At 40.6% G+C, this 21,560-nt stretch overlaps 1 protein-coding gene across 13 annotated transcripts in view; it reads right to left on the bottom strand.

The window, feature by feature from the left end:
- Positions 1–208: 208 nt before the first annotated feature.
- LOC117582550 (neural-cadherin) overlaps positions 209–21,560 on the bottom strand; it is a 138,680-nt gene continuing 117,328 nt past the window's right edge. For 4 of the 13 annotated variants that reach the window (XM_034270363.1, XM_034270362.1, XM_034270368.1 and 1 more), the window contains 10 exons: positions 21,417–21,532; positions 20,459–20,623; positions 17,728–17,865; positions 14,552–15,875; positions 10,537–12,838; positions 10,295–10,465; positions 8,698–8,939; positions 3,760–3,972; positions 3,482–3,652; positions 209–3,118 (listed from right to left, as the gene is read on the bottom strand). In XM_034270363.1, the coding sequence (XP_034126254.1) occupies positions 2,997–3,118; positions 3,482–3,652; positions 3,760–3,972; positions 8,698–8,939; positions 10,295–10,465; positions 10,537–12,838; positions 14,552–15,875; positions 17,728–17,865; positions 20,459–20,623; positions 21,417–21,532 (4,964 nt within the window). In that variant the 3' untranslated portion in view covers positions 209–2,996. Of the gene's footprint in view, positions 3,119–3,481; positions 3,653–3,759; positions 3,973–5,705; positions 5,945–8,697; positions 8,940–10,294; positions 10,466–10,536; positions 12,839–14,551; positions 15,876–17,727; positions 17,866–19,043; positions 19,203–20,458; positions 20,624–21,416; positions 21,533–21,560 lie in introns of all 13 variants that reach the window. The other 9 variants (XM_034270365.1, XM_034270372.1, XM_034270373.1 and 6 more) reach the window with 3 other exon arrangements.

Genomic DNA, 21,560 nt, shown 5'->3' with positions numbered 1-21,560 from the left:
AGTTTCGGGTTTTCGACCTATACATATATTAAATGCAAAATGTTATCCATAGTCAGATCAGCATCGAGAACCGAAATCAAGAATTCAGAATAAAAGCGAAAGCTTAAAAATAACATTTTCGTTGAATCAACTTTCTTTTTCAAGTCTTTTGTTTTGCAAGAGAATTAAAACCATAATTGCTGGCAGTGTTTTTGTGTGTGTGTTTTCATTTGGTTTTGCTGTACCGAAAGCCTAACGATCCGACTTATGTTTTATGTGTGCTGAAAGCAAACATGCAATTGTAAATTTTCGCAAATCAGGGTTCTGTTAGATGCAAATCGATGATAATAAATTGAATTAAATCAAAATACTAAATTGAAGTCTCAGTTCAAGGAGGTATAATCAAAGCAAATATAGTTGGAATTCAACAACGAAACTCATAGCTGTATTTAAGCAATATTGCAGTTAATCATCACTGAATTCAGCTTGATTTAAATATTGGAAGAAATTACATCTGCAATTTAGTCTGCTATCGAAGCGACTCAGTATTGCATAAAGGGGTCTTCGGGGTAGTTTTGTTTTCTTTAGATTTGCTGATTTGCTTTTTTTGTTCTTCTTTTTTTTTTAACAATTAATGTGCTTTAAAATTTCTAAGAATTTTCTCGAACAAGTACAGCAGAGAAGTTTATTGTGGTTTCGCATCATTTTAAATATTTATTTCGCTGTATGGTTTAACAATTACGTTAAAATCTTTGCACTTTTCAATAGTCAACTTTTGTTGCAGTTTTGTTAGATATCCATTTTTATTTTAGGTGTTATCTTAATTATCTTTAATCTTCTGTGGTAATAGGAATAATTCGAATACCGAAAAATGTATGTGTGTGCGTGTTTTCTCTGCCTCAACGGAGAATTATCGTGAAAATGGAGGAACTGAAAATGAATTTTAAATAGGATCATGTTTGTGGGCATTTGTCTTATGAATACGCTGCCTGGAAAACTCTATGATTTAGATAGATTTCATATACATACATATGTATGTATGTATCTATATTGTATATGTATGTATATATATTGTTCATTTGTATAATATGTACTTACGGTTCTCTACAATCTGAATTTTTGCATTTTGTTCATAGTTTCTCTGTATTCTGGCTGACTTTTTAACAAACAAAATGTATCTATGGCTTCAAAAACTAGACTCATCTTTCTTCTTGGCTTCTACAAAACAATATATCCAATAACAGATGAAGCAGTTTCTCAATTCTTGTTTGCGATTGCACTCATAGCTGCGGCCTAAGCTGACACTGGTTCTGCTGTTCCAGAGCCAAAAAGAATGCTCTGCAAAAGTTAATTGCAACAAAAAGAAACCAATTGGAATGATGCAGTCGATGTTACGACTAGGAGGATACCTGGTACGGCTGTAGGTGAATTAAGAATTGATTGGAACACAGCATTTTCCTGGCTGCTATAGTAATGCGATCTTGATGATTTTTCGATGGCAGATAGACAATAGCCAAACTGGAATATTTTCTATAAATCCCCATATTAGTACCCAAGTACCAGGTATTAAAAACAAAAACTGTAATAAAATCGAACTCCAAAAAACATTTGCTTTGTCGTGTGGAATGAAATGGTTTTTAAATGCAGTTGGTTTTCGGGTTTATGCATATGAAATGTTGAATTTTATTTTTATGCGAATGCACTGCACTCTCTCTGTGCGAGTGAGTTTTTCCACTTATAGTATAAAGACTGTAGTTTTAGTTTTCGGTTCTGCTACCAATTTCGTGTGTGGCTTTAATATTGTGGCTGTATGTATGTGTGTGTGTCCTTTGTATACGTGCTAAAAACTAATAATATATACAATATAAAATGTAATCTCCATATTTGCATTCTCATGTTATACCCCTGAAGGGGTATATTATTTTTAAATATAATTCTCCATGTTTGCATTCTCTTTTCTTTTATATATAATTTAATATATATTAATGGTTTTTGTTTATGTTTAGTTAATATTTATATTAATTCAATTGCGCTAAGTTCATCTAAAGGTAATTTTCTTTTTTCATTTTCCTTTGCGTTTAAGTTTACGTTTTTCTTTACTTTTCTAGCTTTTTTTCGTGGCTAGGTTTTGTGGAGATTTTAGCTTAAGATTTCTGCTTTTAGAATATAATTCTAGGAGTATCCTTTTTCGACCAATCAGGCTCTGATTTGCGATCCTTCGATTTCGCAGTTTAAAAATGTTTCGTAATGTTTATATGGTAATATATGTATATGTTTTGTGTGTCTAAATGTATTTATATACTTGTTATGATGGAACGAAAACAGTCTTTGGGTATTCATTTATGTAATTTTTAATGTTTAATTGTTTAATCCTTAAAAAGTAAAACGAAATCAAGAGTAAACTTAATCCCTAAATGACTTGATACATTTATAAACGAAAAGAGCGTCCTAAAAATAATAATTACAACTTAAATCATAATATGCACAACAAATCTGTTCAAGAATTAAAGTTATAAATTCATAAGCGCTCCCTAAACTAAGCTTTGGTATGCTCTCTCCTACATTTTCCAATTTTCTTTGCTTTTGCCCTAAAAAATAACTTAGTTTTCATTCATTATCTCGTAATTTGTTTAAATTTAAATGCTGATGAAATATTTATACAAATGTCATTTTACGTGTCATAATATGTGTTTGATTTTTCCCATCTCTCCGACATCTTTTCTCTCTTTTCTCTCTACATTTAGTTTGACCTTTCCTGCATGCCCATCTATCGTTTTCTTAGATAAAGAGTTTTGCAATGCCTTTTCTTTGGTTGCGCTTTCTTTCTTTGTGTGAGTGTGTGAGTCTGGTGGAAATCTGCGGTATTTTCCAACCATTTTCGTAGAGATTGGTTTCCTTTAAATGCAACTTTTGTATCTACTAACAGTTTTTCTTTTAGTTTGTTCTTTTAGGCAACCGTTTAGTGTTCGGTTTCTGTATCTGGGACTTCCTTTGGGGTTTTCTCATTAGCTGGCAACTTACAATTCTAGTTCGGTATTGTGTGGATTGGGCGCCTCGGGACCGTACATGTTGGCCAGCTTATCAAAGCGCGGGCCCCAGGCCCCAAGGTAGTCGTACTCCTGCTGCTCATCATCCGTGCCTGCAATGGGAATGAAAATGCCAGAAAACACACAAAAATCCATATTAATCATTGGTAAGAAATAGGAGAGGCACAAGAAACACAAAATATCCCAAAAGGCTTTTTGGTTATTCAATTTACACCCAATATTCAGCTTTCTATGAGAGTTTAAACCCAATATTCAGCCGTTTCTGAGAGTTGCTTCCCTGAAAATGTCAGAAAAATATGTAAAGTCAACAAGGATTCGAATGTGCTACTCTCTCTAGTCGATAGCCTACATTTATAGGGGCGTCTCAGGCTGATTTTGGTGTTGAACTACTTGCTGTATATTGGGTGCAAAAAAACTAACCAAAAGTGTACACAACCGTACAAAACTGTACCCACCTGAGGCCAAGGAGCTTAGGGAACCCGCAGTACTGCCACCGCCCTCGTACGCATAGTTCCTCAAGTCGTCAAAGGGTGGGGCATTGGGATCGCCATCGGCGCGCTTTTTATGCTCCTCAATGAACATGCCCACATTGGGCTCCTGACCAGGCATCAGTGTCATTACGGGATCTGCAAATGAAGATAGAAAGTCGCATGTAAAATTGTTAGAAAAATAATTAATATCTCTGTAAAATATCTGATGCGAGCATTAATAGGTTTTGGTTTTGAATACTCACACATAATTGGCATTTTCATGGGCGCCAGCTCTGGAGGCATTGGACCACCGATGGGTATCTGCAGTGGTGTGATGTCAAAGGCCGTCATATCATCCTCGCCGCCACCCTCGTCATCATAGTTGATGATATTCTCGCGCACATCATCGTCGGGTCCTGGATACTTGATATGAGCCTCGCGACGGCGATTGTAGACGACAAACACGAGCACGAGTACTGTGAAAAAGTGTCAAATAAAACAATATTAAAATGCAGTTCAATGCAAATGCGATCTCCCTCTCTCTATGATATGCAACAACAACTGTTGGAAAATAGCACGTATTTCTGTGCACAAAGTGCATTAAACTACACTTCATTTAGCATGCAAACAATTGTAGTTCTAAAAACGACACGGGTAAAAGGAGATGGAAAACGGAAGCATAGCGAAAGCAGATGCAAAATTAATCTGTATATATATATGTACATATATGTATTTATGTGTTTGTATATATGTATATGTAAATTTAATTAAATGGCGGAACTAAAACGGAAATAAAGAAATACAGAAAAATGAAACAGGAGAGAAAAGTATAGTAAATATTTGCGACTAGAAGATACTCTTTCTGTCGATAACTAATTTATTATTCGGAAGTTTTTCTTATCTTGTCATATAACTTTAATTTCAAAATATTATTACCCTGTGCAAGGGTACACAAAAATGTGAAAAGAGTGAAAAGCAAACAGATATTGCCAGCGTTTTTTTCGAGTTTTTCTTTTCGGTTAGAAAACACACAAAAACAGCGTCAAATGGCGCGCTGAACAACAGCAAATCAAGCAAACAGACGACTGACGACTTGTACGCTTGTCTCCTAGTTTTCCCTTTTTCTCTTTCCTTGAGTGTTTTTCTAATTTTCTTGGCGCATTTTCCACCATATTGCGAAACGTAGTCCATGGCGCAGTCCCAGGGACAGACAGCATCTGTTGCACAAAGTTTTTTTTTGGGGGGTGATACTGAAGTCGTGGTAATGGCCACGACCGTTCCGTCAGTTGACGTAAGTAATTTTCTGCGGCTTCTGGCAACTTTGTTGGGCTTCCTTGTGATGGGTCTGGTATGGGTACAGGCTGTGGTATTAGTCCTACTCCAAGTCATCCTCCAAGTCTCTCTTCAGGTTCCTCCTTTGGCCGTTCTACTGTCACTTGTTCTGGCTCTACTTTTACTTTTCTTCTGTCACTGAACTTCAGGTCCCCTTCTAGGTTCTACTTCTATTCCCACTCTGCTTCTACTTCTAATCTCACTCTAGGACTCCGCCTAGAACTTTGTTCAGAAAGTTTCTGGTTTTCGTAGCTTCCTGCCAGCTGGACATTCCGTAAATGCAATTATTGTGTTAGTCAAATACACATTTTCCGCATTTTCCTACTCTACTTTGCTACAATTTTTTCTCTGGCAGTGTCATTGATATGCAAAAATGTTCCATGGTCACCAATACAATAAACTTTAATTTATGGAAGACTCTTCTTTATGTTGTGTCATTTAATTTTGCGGAAATGACTTTCGCTGTATGTTGTTTGGCGGCCTTCCGGACGTTGCTTACCGATGGATGGATGATTGTAAGGCTTAATTAATTTTACAGCTCGAGAGCGATGGCCATCAAAATTTAAATGGCATGTAAACTTTTGATTAAACTTTTGGTATAAGTATATGAAGGAAAAATACAATAAATACATATAAATGTTGTGCAGTAAAGTTAAATTGTTCTCAGTGACGTAAACAGATGGAAAATTACAGGGATTTGAGACATGCAAGCAACTTACATATTTTGCACTCTTTTTGAGTTCAAATGTATTTAAATCTACTGTAAACCTTCAACCTTAACTTACGAATACTTTCAGTGGAATCTCAATGGATTTTCAACCACTCGAGTGGATGGAGTGCACTCCATGACCATTTTGCTTGTGGCTTATATACTTACATATCAAAGTGCTGAGGCAAAGGACCAAAGCAATAATAAAATCACGGGATGGCGTCAATACACCGGAGGCCAATAACTCCAGTTCGCAGTGCATTCCCGTGAAGCCCATGGGGCAGTGGCACTCGAACTTCTTGGGCGGATGATAATCGCGACACCGACCGCCATTGCGGCAGGGGAACAGCAGACACTCGTTGTCGTTCACACAACTACTGCCTGAGGTTTTATAGCCCGATGGACACCTGAACAAACGGACCCAAAAGACAATCGACCCAATCGTGATGTGTGGCACGGGACGAAGTTTTTGTTGATGTGGAATGTTGTGGATGTTTTTTTTTTCATGTGGTTTTTTGGATGTGTTGGAAAAACAAAAAGAAATTATTTAAAAATTTGTTTCCATCATGCAGGTATGAGTGTGTCTGGGTGTAACGCTTGCTTCGCTTTCGTTTCCTTTGAATGTGCTATGGGGGAAAATGGTGTGTGTTTTCCCATAGTTTCCTTTCCACCATGTGGCCAAGAAAGTGTGAAAAACTGTCAGAAAGTCTTATAAACGTGCTACGTTGTTGTTGTTGTTGTTATTATTTCACGCTTTGTGAGATTTTATTTTCTCAGTTTTACCAATGGTATGACAAACTTTTTGCATTTGCATTTGCATTGGCCAAGCGTTCATCCCTGTCCCTGTCTTCTTTCCCTCCTAGTCCCTTTCCCTAACACGCATCTTAAGTGCTGTTTTTGGTACAGTTTCGCTTCTCTTCTTTTATGATTATTATGCAACAATCTTTTTGAGTTGCTTTTCGGTTTTGAATTGAATAAACTTTTTTTTCCGTTCTGCTGCATTCTTCGGCTAACTTGAATTTCATTGTGTGCTCTCGCACTTTTCTGGACTGTTTCTTTCCCTAACTTTAAGTTTCTTTTGATTAGTTTTTGGGATACACTACCCTCCACCCCACATTCACCTGAGAGTGCTCTGGGGAATACAAAACTTTACAATGTCACTTGACTTCGGTTATTGAGGTGTGAAAATGTCCAAGGAAAAGGAATACTTTTAAGTAATTGAGATGCATGGGATTTGCCTTCGCATGTGTAAAGTAGTTGGGTTCAACCTTGGTAATACAAATTTATTAATATTGATGGTTTTCTGTGCGTCAATGGTTTAGATTCAACGAGCGCCGTTTAGCTGTCAATAGTTGTCCACTGTTTAAGGACATTTCGTATTTTCAAAACCCATTCACAAAACTCAATAGACTATGAGAGATTTCTCTCAATCCTCTTTTTTGGCAAATACAATTGAATACTTTTCAAATGCAGACTCAAGACACTTTTGATATATTGACGATGTCGATTATTGGCAAATGCCACGGGGCGGCGACTCTTTGACCAAACCGAATCGCAGGGAGCACCAAAAGGACCACACAGCGGGATAGAAATTGGTAGAGAAAAAGAAGGCGAACAATTTGAAAAGAACGCAGATAGAATAAATACCTCAAAAGCAGAGAAAACTTTCACACTAAATCAGCGCCAGTTGAGAAGTTGAATAGTTTTTTTTTTTGTTAGCTTTTCCTGGTCCTTTTGCCAGTTTTACTCTTTGTTGGAATGCTCCCAAGTGCGTAGTTTAAACCGATCAGAAGTGAGTGAGGTACTTGATAATTTTGTTGAATTTTCCCAATTTCCACTTGCCTCTTTTTCTTTTGCACTTCTTTTTTTTTTGTAGGTCTGTGAAGTTTGCCATTTTTACGTCATTAAGTTTTTAACTCATGTTGATTCTGGCATGAAGCGAAGTCTCTTTCTATTTACTTATAAATGTTCGTGAAAGATTCCTGTATATATTTTTGGCTTAGCTGTAAACTTAAAACTGCCATTTTTCTGGCTCTTTGTGCACATTTAACTCTGAGAGATACTTGTCTTTCGAAGAGAAATTCCAGGCTTCTGGCATCGTAAATTCTCGCAAAATGAAACGGGCAGCGGTTCGAGTTCTTAGTGCCAGGTGGAAGCTCCTTTGAGCCGTCTGATAGCTCCCTGATTCTCTCTTCTAATGTGTATATGTGTGGGTGGCATGGGGGCATGCCCGGAGTGTCTGTATACTTTCAGTGATGTGGATTTAGTGCATCGTGATTTCTACGAAATGCCAAAGCCAACAACTGCAATTGCTCTTCCATTTTGGCCAGGTCTTGGCCTTGTCTCATGTCGGGGCAACCTGTATCTCTGACTGCACATTTGTTAACTTACCTGAAGGGCATTGTCTTTAGTTGAGTGCATTTTGAAATACGTTTTCTGGGTGGGGCGGAAAAGCTAAAAAACTAAATGGAATGGCCTAGCCGAGTCTCAACTTAAGCTGGTTATAGTTTCAGCTTAAATTTCGGGTGTAATATCCTCTCAAAAATACTGTAATTTCATCTTAAATTGGTCTAAAATATTCCACTACATGTGGGAGGTACCAACCTTTTGTTAATAAAATATTTACACAGTACAACACATTGAATAACATTAAAACATTGATTGAGAGGCTGAACAGAAAATGTGCCAGAAACAAACATACAAAATAGTCATAGAATGAGTGAATGATACGAGTATGACGATATGAATATGGAAATGAGTTTTTGAACGAAATATATGTCACACAGAGAAATATCTATATTTCTGTGCGCACATTCTACATATTTTTCATGTAATGGAAATTCAGTGAACTGTGATCTCGATGGAATATTGGATTAGATTTATAATTGATGGAGAGATGAGGACAAACATATGAAATCAAAGTGCAAAAGTGGTAACATGAATTCGTGTTTGATAAATGATTTGAATTGGATGATTGAATCAGCTAATAAAGATTGAATAAACGCTACAACATTCAGAATCTATAAGCTAAGCAGGCGCTAAAGCACTAATTGCCGGGGGGATATACATATATTCATGATGATTATTTGATCTTGGGATATAGTCATGATTGTTGTTGCATATTCAATAGGGATTATGGGTTCTTTTCTTTGATGCTCACTCAGTATGATTAGCAGGCAGACTAGGATTGCCGCCAAGGCTCCCATGCTCAGCTTTAGGGTCTGACCCTCCTGCACCAGTTCGCAGTTCTCGCCCCAAAAACCATCCGGACATATGCAACGATATCGCAGTCGGGGCTCGAGATTAATGCAAGTGGCGCCGTTCATACAGGGCATATCGAGACACTCGTTGCGGTCCATGCAGCCCTTGGAATCGGGCGACATGATGCGTCCTTCGCCGCAACTGTTTTTGTTTTTTGTTTGTATTTTTTTTTGGTATGCCGAATTTTGTATTTAGGTATATATCGAAAAGTTAAGATTCATTAGTTTAATGACAACATAAATTGGAGCAACCGAAAAGATGCGATTAACGTATGATGGATTGAATTGATTGATTTAACCGATTTTTGTGGGTCCAAGTAGAGTCTCGTTTAAACAGAAATGGGCATTAAAACCAATATAATAGTTTCGAATAAAGTCACGAGAAATGCGTCTTTCAGGGTGTTTGTATCCTAATAGAAAATATTTAAAAAATGGTAATAAATTCGAACTTCAACTGATTGACAGAGTTTGGGGTCAAGTAATCCTCCAATTACAGATTTACGCAACCTTTTTCGTAAGCGTTTAAGAAGTGAGTGCAGCGATTGATTGCTCAAACCAGGGACGTAATTCATCGATTTGACTTTAAGCGATTTTCAACCACTTTATCAAGGATTTGTGTTCTTTGCTGATTGATTTTATGCACTTTGACCAAAGGGATTGACTGAAACAGAGGTGAAAGCCAAGAAAAACAAAAAAAAGTGTTTGCCTGAGTGTGTGGTTTACGTGTAAGATAAGCGGAAAGTACTAGGGTACAAAACTGTACCTGGTGCTGTAACGGCAGCGTATAAGCTCTTCAAAAGTGTATGTGTATGTGAGAGTGTAATGAAACAAAAGCGTGAATATGTACAAAGACCATTACAAGCAGAACAAATGCTCTTTGCTATTTGCTCTCTCTCTCTCTCTCTCTTCGATTCTCTGCGACTCGGCGACTCGGCGACTCGGCGACTCACGACAAAGCGAAATCGGAATTGAAATCGACAGAAACGTAAGCCTAAGCCGATTGATTTGTCACGCAACGTTTAGTGCCAATCACTAACTGGACGTTTGTATCGTGTGCGACTTCCTCTGACCTCCTCTGCCTGCAAGAACGAAGTCGCTTTTGATTTGACGGACAGGAGGTCCAATAAGCTTTTTTTTCTGCTAGCCTTGATGGCTGCAGGCCTTCTGGCCATACTCCTACTTCAATTTCCTTTCGGTTCTCCTGTTGCTTGTGTTTTCTGCCTTTAATTGATTAAGCCCATCAAATGTTTGGCTTTTGTGGTGGATTTTCTGGGATATTGTTTGGGGTTTTTCTCTTGTGAGGAAACTCTTTCTACGATTTTTTTTTTTGTAAATGAAAATGAAATTTATAAACCTATTTTGTATTCATTTTTCGTTGTGATTTCAGTCCGAACAGTCAATTTGTTTCATTGTTAAGAATTTTATTGATTTTTTGGTAGATGAGAAACGAAAAGCAATGCGTTGGATGAGTTAAATGATGAAAGACTTCGAACTTACGTGCACTCGTAGACATTCCAGAGATCGACACACTCAAAGGGATCGGGACAGATGACATTCGAGCAGGGCTTGTTCGAGGGACATCCCTTCTCCAGGTTTCGGGCCATTGTGGCCTGTCCCCACTGTGTACCATTCATGGCAGGTGGAAGAGGCAGATGTTTACCTTCGAGTCTAAAGGAAGATAGAGATGATAGCGTTAAGCATTGATGAGTTTTCTATCAATCAATATTTTGTCTACGCACCGTATATCGTCAAGGCAGCTCTTCTGATAGTCGGCATACACCTCAAAAGTGCGCACTCCTGTGTACTCGGCCTTGCCACCAGCATAGACACCCTCCTGCTTGTCCACCAGCAGCCACTGATGGCCCGAAAACTCAAAGGTTTCATTGTAGCGACGTCCCTCGCCACCATCCAATTCGAGGGTGGCAGCAGAACCATATCGATTGACCCTCACCACATGCCACTGTCCATCGTTGACGATGATTGAGTTCAGCCAGAGATCCTTTTCCTCAGTGCGGAGTGAGTTCAAGTTATAGCGGAAATGGAGATGTCCATCCTTGATCTCCAGAATGCCATACTCCCGATTGTGCTGATCGCTGACGCGGAAGAGTTCGCCGTACTCCTCGCGAGTGCGGAAGCGCAGCTGCACCTGGGTGCTAAACCGATCTGGTTCGAAGCTTAGCGCGTACTTGACATAGCTCTGGGCCTTGAAGGTCGTGGGGATTGTGGGTATATTACAGGCAGGACCCGTCCAGCCCGGTCTGCAGTGGCAGCGAGCCTCGGACAAGGATCCCACGCAGTTGCCATGCTCCCAGCAGCGGGCTGTGGTCTCTGTCTGTGCACACACCTCCTCCGTTTGCGGACAGCCAGCGACACTGTTCCTCGAGAGTCCCGGATGTGCGAGATCGTACAATTTTGAGTTGTGCACCAGATTGCGAATGCAACCATCGAATCCCTTGGCCGTGGGCATGTAGTGCCAGTAGTAGAGACTCTGATCGAATTGCTCGCGATACAAGCCACCCACCTGCAGCGGGGCATTCACATTGAGGTACTCGCTGAAGGGTGGAATCTGGCCGCGAGCCTGGCAGGACATGTCGTCGAACTCTGGTGGTGTGCCATCCTCCATTTCGCTGATTTCCGCTGATTTACAGAAATCCACAACCATGCGAATGTCCTCTGTGTCCCAGAACAAGTCAATGCGATGCCATTCGCCATCATCCAGAGTCTTCTTGGTCTTCACGCGCAGCTCCAGAGTGCCAGAGCCAAAGTCAATGAGCAGTCGCGGGTACCCGCGCTCCAGTTCCAGGGCAATGAAGTCAGAGATGAGCATTTCGTCACGCTCTGGCGGCACAATGGGTCCGTTGTAGATGATCAGGCCATCGGGTTTACGGGTGATGAACTCCAAACTTAAATGCGATTCGTCGCACATCTCGAGGGGAGGATACCAGGCCCATCCATTGCCGCGGAAGCTGCGCGTCGTCTGCTGGCACCGTGGCCCAGTGTAGCCCACAGGACAAGAGCAGTGCGGCCCGAACCTTGTGTCCATGCAACGACCACCATTGTGGCAGGGGTTCGTGCGGCAAGATTCGGGTTTGGTGAAGTTGCGAGCGCCACAAGTACAGTCCGCCAGGGTGTCCACACGGACACCCACCAGCGCCGTTTTGTTGGCATTCACCATGTAGGGCAGGGGACTGATCTCCAGGGCATTGGTGCAGCTTCCTTCGCACATCTGATTCTCGTAGAGGCACTCGTCGATGCCAACCATCGTGATATTGATGCCCACATCCTTTTCGATCTCTTCGCGGTGCATGAGGACGATGCCATTGAGCCTCACGGGCTTGTAGTACGGCGACCCATGGGCAGAGAAGCGAATGTCTGTCAAAGCCGGATTGCGACGCTTCAACTGAACGCTGAAAATGTCCACGTTCTCCCGTTCGGTGTTCAATAGATCCGCCAACTTATCCCTGAAGCGATCCATCTTCGAGCGGCTCATGCTCTGAGTGCGATAGTTCCACACGCGGATAAAGTCCTCGTCCGAGATGCCAGACAAACGCACGGATCCCGAGTTAATGACAGCCTCGTGGGGTATTTCCCTTACAGTAACCGTCACATTTGCGGGGATGTCCGTCTGAGTGTGCTTCCTATCGTAGACCTTGAAGCGCAGATGGTAGCGTCCCTCGCGGGTTCCCGCTCGCATTGTGACCATGCCAGAGTCCTCGTCCAGCTTGAAGCGGGGATGTTCCAGCGCCTCCCAGTAGAACTTCTTGTCGGGCAAATCCCAATCATCCAAGTCGTAGACATACACACGGCCGATCGGTGTGTCTGGCGACTGCCCCTGGTAATTGTACACGAATATATCCTTGGATCCAGGTTGCATTTTGTTGTCATTCACATCGCCAATGATCACGGTAAGAGTACTGGTGCCAGTCATAGCCGGGGAGCCATGATCCTTGATCACAATGGGAATCATGTACTCCTTTTGCTGTTCGCGATCAAAGGAACGCAGGGAAGATATCACTGCCATGCCATCACCGTTGGCGCCCTCTGTGAATGTAGAAATAATGGGATTAGAATCGTTTATTTAAGCAGTTCGAAAGAACTCGACTGCCCACCCATTCCCATACAGAGAATTAAAGTCACTCTAGCAAAGTCCTTTCCTTACTTTGACGAACGAAACGAAAAGCTAGCCCTATCCCACTCCCATTCAATAAATCTAATTGTAAGTCCTAAATGCTGTAAATTGGCTAGAGGTTGGAGTGTAAGTGTGAGCCTGTTAATAAACTGCAACTTGTGGAAGCAGATTTGTGGAAAACATTTTCCAAAAAACCCTCAGCTTGGCTTTTTGAGACATGAAAAGCATTTTGTAGCTTAGCTGTAAGCTGTGCCCATCAACCGGCAGACCAAAGACTAAGCTCTTTTATTAGCCAGCACGTTTTCCACCTGATTGCAGATGCAACTGCAACATTTGGCCATAGTCCCCATTTGTTGTAATTACGCTTTTGAGCCAACAAGTGTTATGTCTTCGACTGTGCAGCAGAGCCGCAGAGGGCACAACATGCCCCAGACGGAACATCCTATGCCACATTGGTTGGGGAAGCTACAGCACACGTTTGAAATGTATTTTTAAAGACACTCCATGGTGTGTTTTTAGGCAAATTGTATGCAAATACGAGTTCACACACAGAACTAGAACTGACTCCGACTCTCTGTGTGGCTGTGATCCCCAAAGTTCCTGGGCCCAGTTCCCAGCTGTGGCATCAAAATTGGATTGCCACCTCCCCCCCACAAATTGTGACTGGCTCTGCCAGTTTTTCCTATCTTGGATTTCTCTCACTCAGACATGAATGTGGTGTGTACATACATATGTATGAATGTTTGGCTTTTGCAGCAGACTCACTTTGCTGCTGGCTCTCCTGGAAGGTAATTTAATTGAAAACTTGTGCATTTGCCATTTTATTTTCTGTATCTCGAACACACACACACACACAAACGCAGGTTGTATCTATTTATTTTTGCTTATATTATTTACATTTTCATGGGACGTGGCGTGGGAATAGGTGCGATGCGGTTTACTGTTTCCGTTTTATGGCCAAAGATTCCTCGGTTATTCATTTGTGGTGCGGGGATAGTCACTGGACTCGATTTTGTCTCCTTTTTTTTTTGCGGGTTAGAGGTAATTGCATTTTTATGCTATTGTTAGCTTTGCGATATTGTGTGGCACACAGGACACAGGACACACAGGACATTCTAACCCGTTCCCTCAATAGTATGTTAGGAAATTTCAATACCAACAACACAGAGAGAATAAAAAAGGGGAGAGCACAGCAAAAATGTTACGCTTGTGCATTGTTTAAGCTTTGACCCAAATATTTGGCAAACTTTTCATTGCAGCAGGGCAAAAGTTTCTGGCCAAAAAGTCGAAATGGTCAGCACTCGCAACTATTTCCAGATCCCTCAACCCCCACGCTCTATGGGGTGTGTGTGAGTGTGTGCACAGCAATTTGCAAGTAATCGGTAAGTGTACGGCAAACGAATGAACGGATCGAGGGAAATAAAGTCGAAAATTACTTGCTATGCCTTGTGAAAAGTTGAAAAGACTATTTTATTCCTAAAGAAAGAATTATCAACGTGACTGAAACGGGAAGGAAATGTCAAGGGTTCGAAGTGGACATTCTTTTTGAATAGATTTAGTCGAGGTCAATTCCTATATCTGTCATTACTAAATTCTCATGAGTCAAATCCAATAACGCTACTCACTTTGGTCCTGTTCCACCTTGAAGGAAGCACGAATAATATCATCAGCACTGGGATCCAAGCGAAACTGGAACGGTGGTCCGTTGCTCTTGGAGCGATCATCATCATCGGTGGCCAATATCTCCACCACTTTGCGCGGGGGCACGTGTTCGGGCAGCACGGGACGATAGTCCTTTAGGAACTTTGGTGCATTATCATTGATATCCTGAACAATAACAGTAAGTGTGGCTGTGGCTGTTTTCGGTGGCGAGCCATCGTCAATGGCCAGGATTTTGACTTGATGGCGGGGCACGACTTCGCGGTCGAGGGAGCGTTGAATGGTCACAGAACCATTCTGATTGATGGCAAACTGTCGCTGGCGATCCGACGATCGGTCGATGGAGTAGGAAACCTTGCTCTTGCCTCCCTGATCCGGATCGGTGGCCTTGAACTTTTCCAACTCAGTGCCGACTTTGGTGTCCTCGAAGACAGAGACCTCGACATTGGCTCGCTCGAAGTGCGGTTTATTGTCGTTGATATCGCGCAGCTTCACCACGACCCAGGAGTAGGCAACGTGGTACTTATCATTGTCGTTGTCCTCTCCCTTGTCATTCACTTGGATGCGGAAACGGAAGCCATTGCTTTGCAGCTGATCCTCGTAGTCCAGGGGCTGGACAATCTTCAGGGAACCAGTGCCGTCGTTGTTCCTCACCATCGTAAACTTATCCGCGCCATAGCCACTGTTGTCGATGACCTTGTACTGGAATTTGTTCGTCTCGTCCTCGTCATGAACGGTTACCGTGAGAATGGGCATCTCCGGGAGGGCCGTGCCATCCGTTTCATCGACCTCCGTGAACCATTCGTCCTTCGTGAACTGCGGCGGCATGTCGTTGATATCCTTAACCCTTATAGAGGCTGTCCCCGTCCCCTTTAACCCCCCGCCATCCATCGCAACGACTTGTATGGAATAGTCCGGTGTTCTCTCGCGATCCAAACAGCACACAGCCGTCTTGATGACACCCGTATCGGGTTCGATCTCGAATATGGGTGAGCCCGTCTCCTCCTCAATCACATTCTTCTCAATCGAATAGACAAGTCGGGCATTGGAGCCCTCGTTGGGATCGTCATAGTCCACTGCTGTCATGGTCATCACTACCATGCCGGCGGTGCCGTTCTCTGTTACATTTCCAAAGTAAACGCCTTGTGGGAAAATGGGGGCATTATCGTTGATGTCCTTTAAATTGACCTGGACATCCGCATAGCCCACGAGTCCTTCGCCGCCCTCATCCTGCGCAAAGACCGTGAAACGCCACTGGGGCCGTCCATTAGGTTGATCGCGATCCAAAGGCTATAAAAGAAAAATTGAGAGAGGAAAGTGTAAAGCGTTGTTAAAGGTTAATATGCGCACAATCTTATGGGTATTGTGTAATTTTTAGCTGTCATAAACGCAAAACCGATTAACATCACGGAGGACAACATTGTTGTAAGGGGCCGTCCTGTCCCCAGTTCCCATTTTGTCCTCAATCCCCTTTCTATCCTTCCCCAACTCCATCGGCCTGTCTCAAGTGAAACCCTGCGAAATTATCCTTTCACACAATGGGGTTGGCGGCGGACGGACCCTCTGAACCTCAGGTGGAAGCCCAATCTGTGCCCTGTACCTGTACCTGTACCTGATGTTGATTTTGACTTTGATATGCATTCACAGCAGCGGCAGCAGCACCCTGAGTGATGTGTTGGGGAGACCAGACCTTCCTCATGCTTCATGCATATAATAAAAGCGCAAAAAAAAAGAAAAACCGATTTTAATCAGCACTTTGTATCTGTTGCCGCATAACGCTCAGCTGCTGGCACAACCCTTGGATAATGCCCCACAACCTCCCTCTCACCCACACTCTCCCTGCGCTATCCTGCGATATCCTGACAACCACAGGCAGCAGCAGCAGCTCGACAACAAGAAAAGCTTTTGCATGGCGCTGACATTGGATTTGTCATAAAAAGAATGTGTGTATAAAAGGCGACAACAACAGAACAAATGTGTGTAAAAAGTTGGTTTGGAATGGATCAGACCAATGGGTTATCCAGTAAGAAAAGCACTGCAAAATTGTCAGATATGTGGGTACTTGAATGGGCTATTAAACTGCTAACGGATATTTTTGTAGGGCATACCCTCATCTACCCTGTACTCTAACAAAAATTTAAAAATGAAATAACATGTATACATATCCTGCGTCGTCATCGCTTTAATTTGCATGACAAATTTGCCGACATTGTTATGACATATTCAATTTAAGGGATTAGTTGTGAGTGGGTCACGGACTGTGGGTTTACTTCCACAAAAGTATGGTACACACACCCCCGTGTCCCCTCTATGGTACATGTTATCCCTTATCATACACCCCAACTTTCTGGGGGGCCCTGAAATACTTCTCCTTCCAGAGCTCTGCAGAGGGTGCTGGGAAATAATTTGCCTTCCATGTTGGGGTGGTTTAAAATACAAAATTATATTTGTGTGTAGATGGAGAGTAGGGAAAACGAGAGATAGTCGCTGGTCTATGGAGCTTAAAAAGACTAAAGTGGTTGGGCACCAAATGTTTTCCCGTTTTATACATTTTTTTCCATGCTATTTGGGTGCATTTCATTTAATTTGGCTCTAGAGTATTTTTCGAATGTATTTTTTTTTTTTAGTGTTTGCGAGCCGAATAAAGCGAAATTTTTGCAATTGGCATGCGGCGTTGGGTTTTTCAATTGTTACTTTTGTAATTAGTTTTAATTTACTTTTCAATTGATGTTCGTGTTATTTTTTTGGGGAATTAGAAAAGGCTTTGTAATTTATTTCGATGAGGATCTCTAGGAATTCGATTATTGAAATTCAAGTAAAACTTTGCATATGTTCACCAGTTCTCTATTTTGCATTGTAAAATGGCCAGTCCGCCTACTGAATTTCTTTGTATGATTTCATTTTCCCCACCAACAGGTTTCGCATATTTTAAACAGATTACGATTGATTTTAAGTGCATATTGATGGGCGGCTGGCTCCAATCAACAAGGCATATTTCGAAATTTCGCAATTATATTGCCGTTTCAGGACAAGCTGTTGCTTTTTAAATGTCGTTTTTTATTTATTGTATACGCTCGGTGCTTGCGGCGTGTGGCACTTTGTTAATGCTGAAATTGGAGACATACTAAGATAAATGAATTACCTTTAAAACAAATATTTCGCCGGTGGTGCGGTTGATGTCGAATTTACTATTTGCTGGATTATCGGGATCAATGCCCTGGCCCGTGAGGAAGTAAACAATATTTTGGGGACGATCCTTGTCACCATCTGTGGCAGTAACCTGTTTATCCATTAATGAAAAAAGAAAATTGTATTATTATTGAATATTCTGGAATAAATAATAGAACAGAACAAAAAAGCAGCAAAAATCATGCAATAAATTATCATACACAAAACAAATGAAACAAAATCAATAAAAAGATACTTTTTTCTATCATGCACTACTTTTTTTTTGCAACAATTTCCCTTTATGTTCTCGATAATAACTTTTCATGACTTTTATTTACTTCTATTCGTTTCATAGGTTCTAATCAAAATGTTTGGCTAATTGAAACCAATTTTTACGCCACCTTTTTGCTGCGGGGGATTACGTTTTTATTTGCTAAATGCCGACTGATATGGGTTTTAGTCAATGGAAAAATATTTTCGAGTGACCAGAGAATTGTATTTGTTTTTCGGTTAGTAAAAGGTAAATAAAAGGTGATTTTAAAGTGCTGACATATTGGTTTTAATTCCCTTTGTTAGCCTTAAGCTTCAGCTACATCCATTTTCCATTTTCCATTTTAATTAAATTAGTTGCGAGAATACACACACAAACAAACCACAACACAAAATCTGTACCATCCCCAAGCTTAATCGTGCAAATGCTGTGTGTGTGTGTGTGTGTGTTCGTCGTGTGGCATTAATACTTAAAGAGCAAATTCGATTTAATTAGCAGCTTTTACGGCAGAATCAGAAACACAAAATGGACTATTGAAAAAACTATGATAAATAAAATGTAAAAATTCAACGCCAGGCATTTAAGCGGCCAATTAAAGACCACAGAGATTGCTCTTACTCTTTCAGTTAACCAAAACCAAAAAATAAATACAAAGCAACATCAGTTTAATGGAATCAATAGCCTTTACAGACTCTTACGTGTTGTGTGGGATTAATGTCCTACTACCCTTTCAACCTCAATGCCTGGGGAATTTTTGTTTTCAATTTAAATATAATGTTTAAAATTACTGCTGAATGGTTTAATAAATTTATTGTACAATCCACCTTCCCCACACGGCAATTATTCATTATGTTTACGGATTGTTATTGCTGGTTTACACAAAGTTTACAATGTGAAATGAGATTGAATGGAAAAGGACTTTATATCGCTGGGGTTAAATTAATTGTTATGTGAGAGTACTGTTTTTGTATATACAGGATGGATATGGTACGGAGAGATATGGTAAATATTATAACGACCTGCATGATTGTAAAGGGCGTGGTCATTTCCTCATCAAGGGTACGATTGTAGGACGTCTGTGGGAATTGGGGCGGTAGATCGTTGACGTCGCGCACATTTATGACGATGGTTGTTTGATTTTCATTCAAACTGTCCGACGCAACCAATTTCAGTTCGTACTACCATGTGCACATTGCATTTTCGTGCAGACATTAAATTAAATATATGGCCAACAAACAGAACATTTGTTTTCGTTCGGTTGGGGGAGAAAGAATAATAAAAAATATGTAACAAAAATTAAACAATAAACAATAAACAATGCACATAAATTATAAAAGTTCCATTAAAATGTTGATTAAACTAAAATATTCAAGTAATGGTTTTACACATAATGACAATGGTTTGGTGGGGCTCTAATAAAATGGGTCTATGTGTGTACATCTGCACATCCCAGATGATTCACTCTTGAATCTTCAGCTTGTAGAATAATTTACAGGTGTTAAATATGGGCGAGGTGTTTATGTATATGTAATTGTACAAGCTTTAACCTATCCACTTCGCATTTTAAATACTCATCGACCCTAGTGTTGACTCATTAAAATGCCATAATTCAATTGACTTTATCAATTTGCATTGCATTGCCCTGATAACCGACATAATTTGAAGTCATCTCCTACATATTTTTACTATATTTTCAATTTTCATATTTTCAATATGTAGATCACCTAAATATTTTTGTTTACTATATTTTCAATTGACATTCCGTGCTTAATGGTAAATCACTTAGATGGTAATTTTGTTTCTACTCGAAACCGCATTGTAAATTGTGTACTGTGAATATTTATTTTTGAGGTTTTTGTTGACGTTTGTCCTGTCCAGAATGGACAGCCCTTTTTTAATTGTTCAATTACTTTCTAGCCTTTTTTGCTACGCCCTTAAATCACTAGCGATTTTTTTTTACCATACCCTTAAATCAAATGTAAAAACCATCATGCGAAGGGCTATTTTTGTAACTCAAAAAAACCTGAACTGTGTTTTAAATAAAAAATGTTGTGTAGTCCATTAATATTGCAGGGCTGTAAATACCTTTAATAAGTTAACAATTTATTGACTGGCAGAAAGAGAGACAAAAAGTAGCAACACTTTGAATGGGAAATAAAAATAAAGGGAAGGAAGGCCCCAATAAATATAAATAATTCACTCTAGATTCTACTTTGTGTGTTTTTTTGTGCAATAACATTTGAAGCTGCAGGCATGGAATGGGGTTGAGGGGAGGAACAAACTTGAACAAAAACTCTTGACATGCAATACAAATCTAGGAAAACATAAAAGAATGTTGTATCAGCCTGTCAGCAAAATGAAAGCTCTACGAATAAAACCAAAGAATGAATTCCATGTTCATTTCAAATGAAATTTCAATCAATTAATCATTGACCTGCAAGACACGTTTGGGCAAGTTACGATCATCCTCTTCGGTAATTTGGGTGCGATATGTGGGCCTCTCGAAAACAGGGGGATTATCATTAACATCCTTGACATGGATAATCACAGTCGTGTAGTTCTCCTTCAGATTGTCGGAGGCGGCCAACCGTAGCTCATACTGAACGAAGGAACGAAGGGAGGGGATAGTATATTTCATAATTAAATTACATAATTCATACTGTAATTTTATTGTTGCTGCTTAATTGATGAGATATTTGCATATACTCGTACTCATACTATGCCTTGGACCTTGCACTCAAAGTTTCCTCGAATTTTCGAATTTTCAATTAAAGTGAAGGGAAAACTGCCATTGTCTTGCTTTGCACTTTTGGCCAATTGTTCAAATTGAAATTCAATTAAGATTTCGACTAGCTTTTGCGCTCTGTTCAATTAATGTTTCGCCAAGGTTTCGCCGGGCACTGCTATTTGACTTTTTCGAACTAACTCTGGTTTGAGTTCTTCAATATTTAAGTAGCCTCGCGGTGGCCCTTGCGTGTAGATTGCAATTCGGAAGGAATCGGTGAGAGTTTTCCAAGAGTTTCTTAATGAATTTTATAGAAGTCTAAAGAGAAAACCAATTTTCTACAAAATGTCAGCAAAAAATGCGTTACATCCTTGACATTCCTTTATAAAGGACAGCTATTTGTAGCCCTAAATTCGTAGAAATTATATATGCATTATGTACATTTTCTTTGGTAGGCTCTTTAATTCCCATTTTCCCTCATGTACTTTCTGCCTTTTTTCGGAATGACATAAACAAATCTCACAGTTGACTAAGCCCGGCCGGAATGCTTATGTCATAAATATATCTCTGCGAAAAAAACGTTTGTCGATTACAGAGCAGAGTCCTGTTCCTTCTGCTTCCTATTTTGTTGGGTTTTGGGGGGGGGGGGGGGGGGGGGGAAACTTACCCGTCGTCGAGTTTCGTAATCTAAAGCGCCAGCTACATAAATGGCACCCGTCATATTTTTAACCGCAAAAGCGCCGCCAATGTTGCCGCTTGTAATTTCATAGCGGATACGTGAGGCTGTTGGGGGACCACACCGAAAAGAGAA

Source organism: Drosophila guanche, unplaced genomic scaffold (assembly GCF_900245975.1).
Source record: "Drosophila guanche unplaced genomic scaffold, DGUA_6, whole genome shotgun sequence".
Taxonomy (NCBI): domain Eukaryota; kingdom Metazoa; phylum Arthropoda; class Insecta; order Diptera; family Drosophilidae; genus Drosophila; species Drosophila guanche.
Note: the sequence above shows the minus strand (reverse complement) of the source record. Positions and strands in the feature narration are given on the sequence as shown.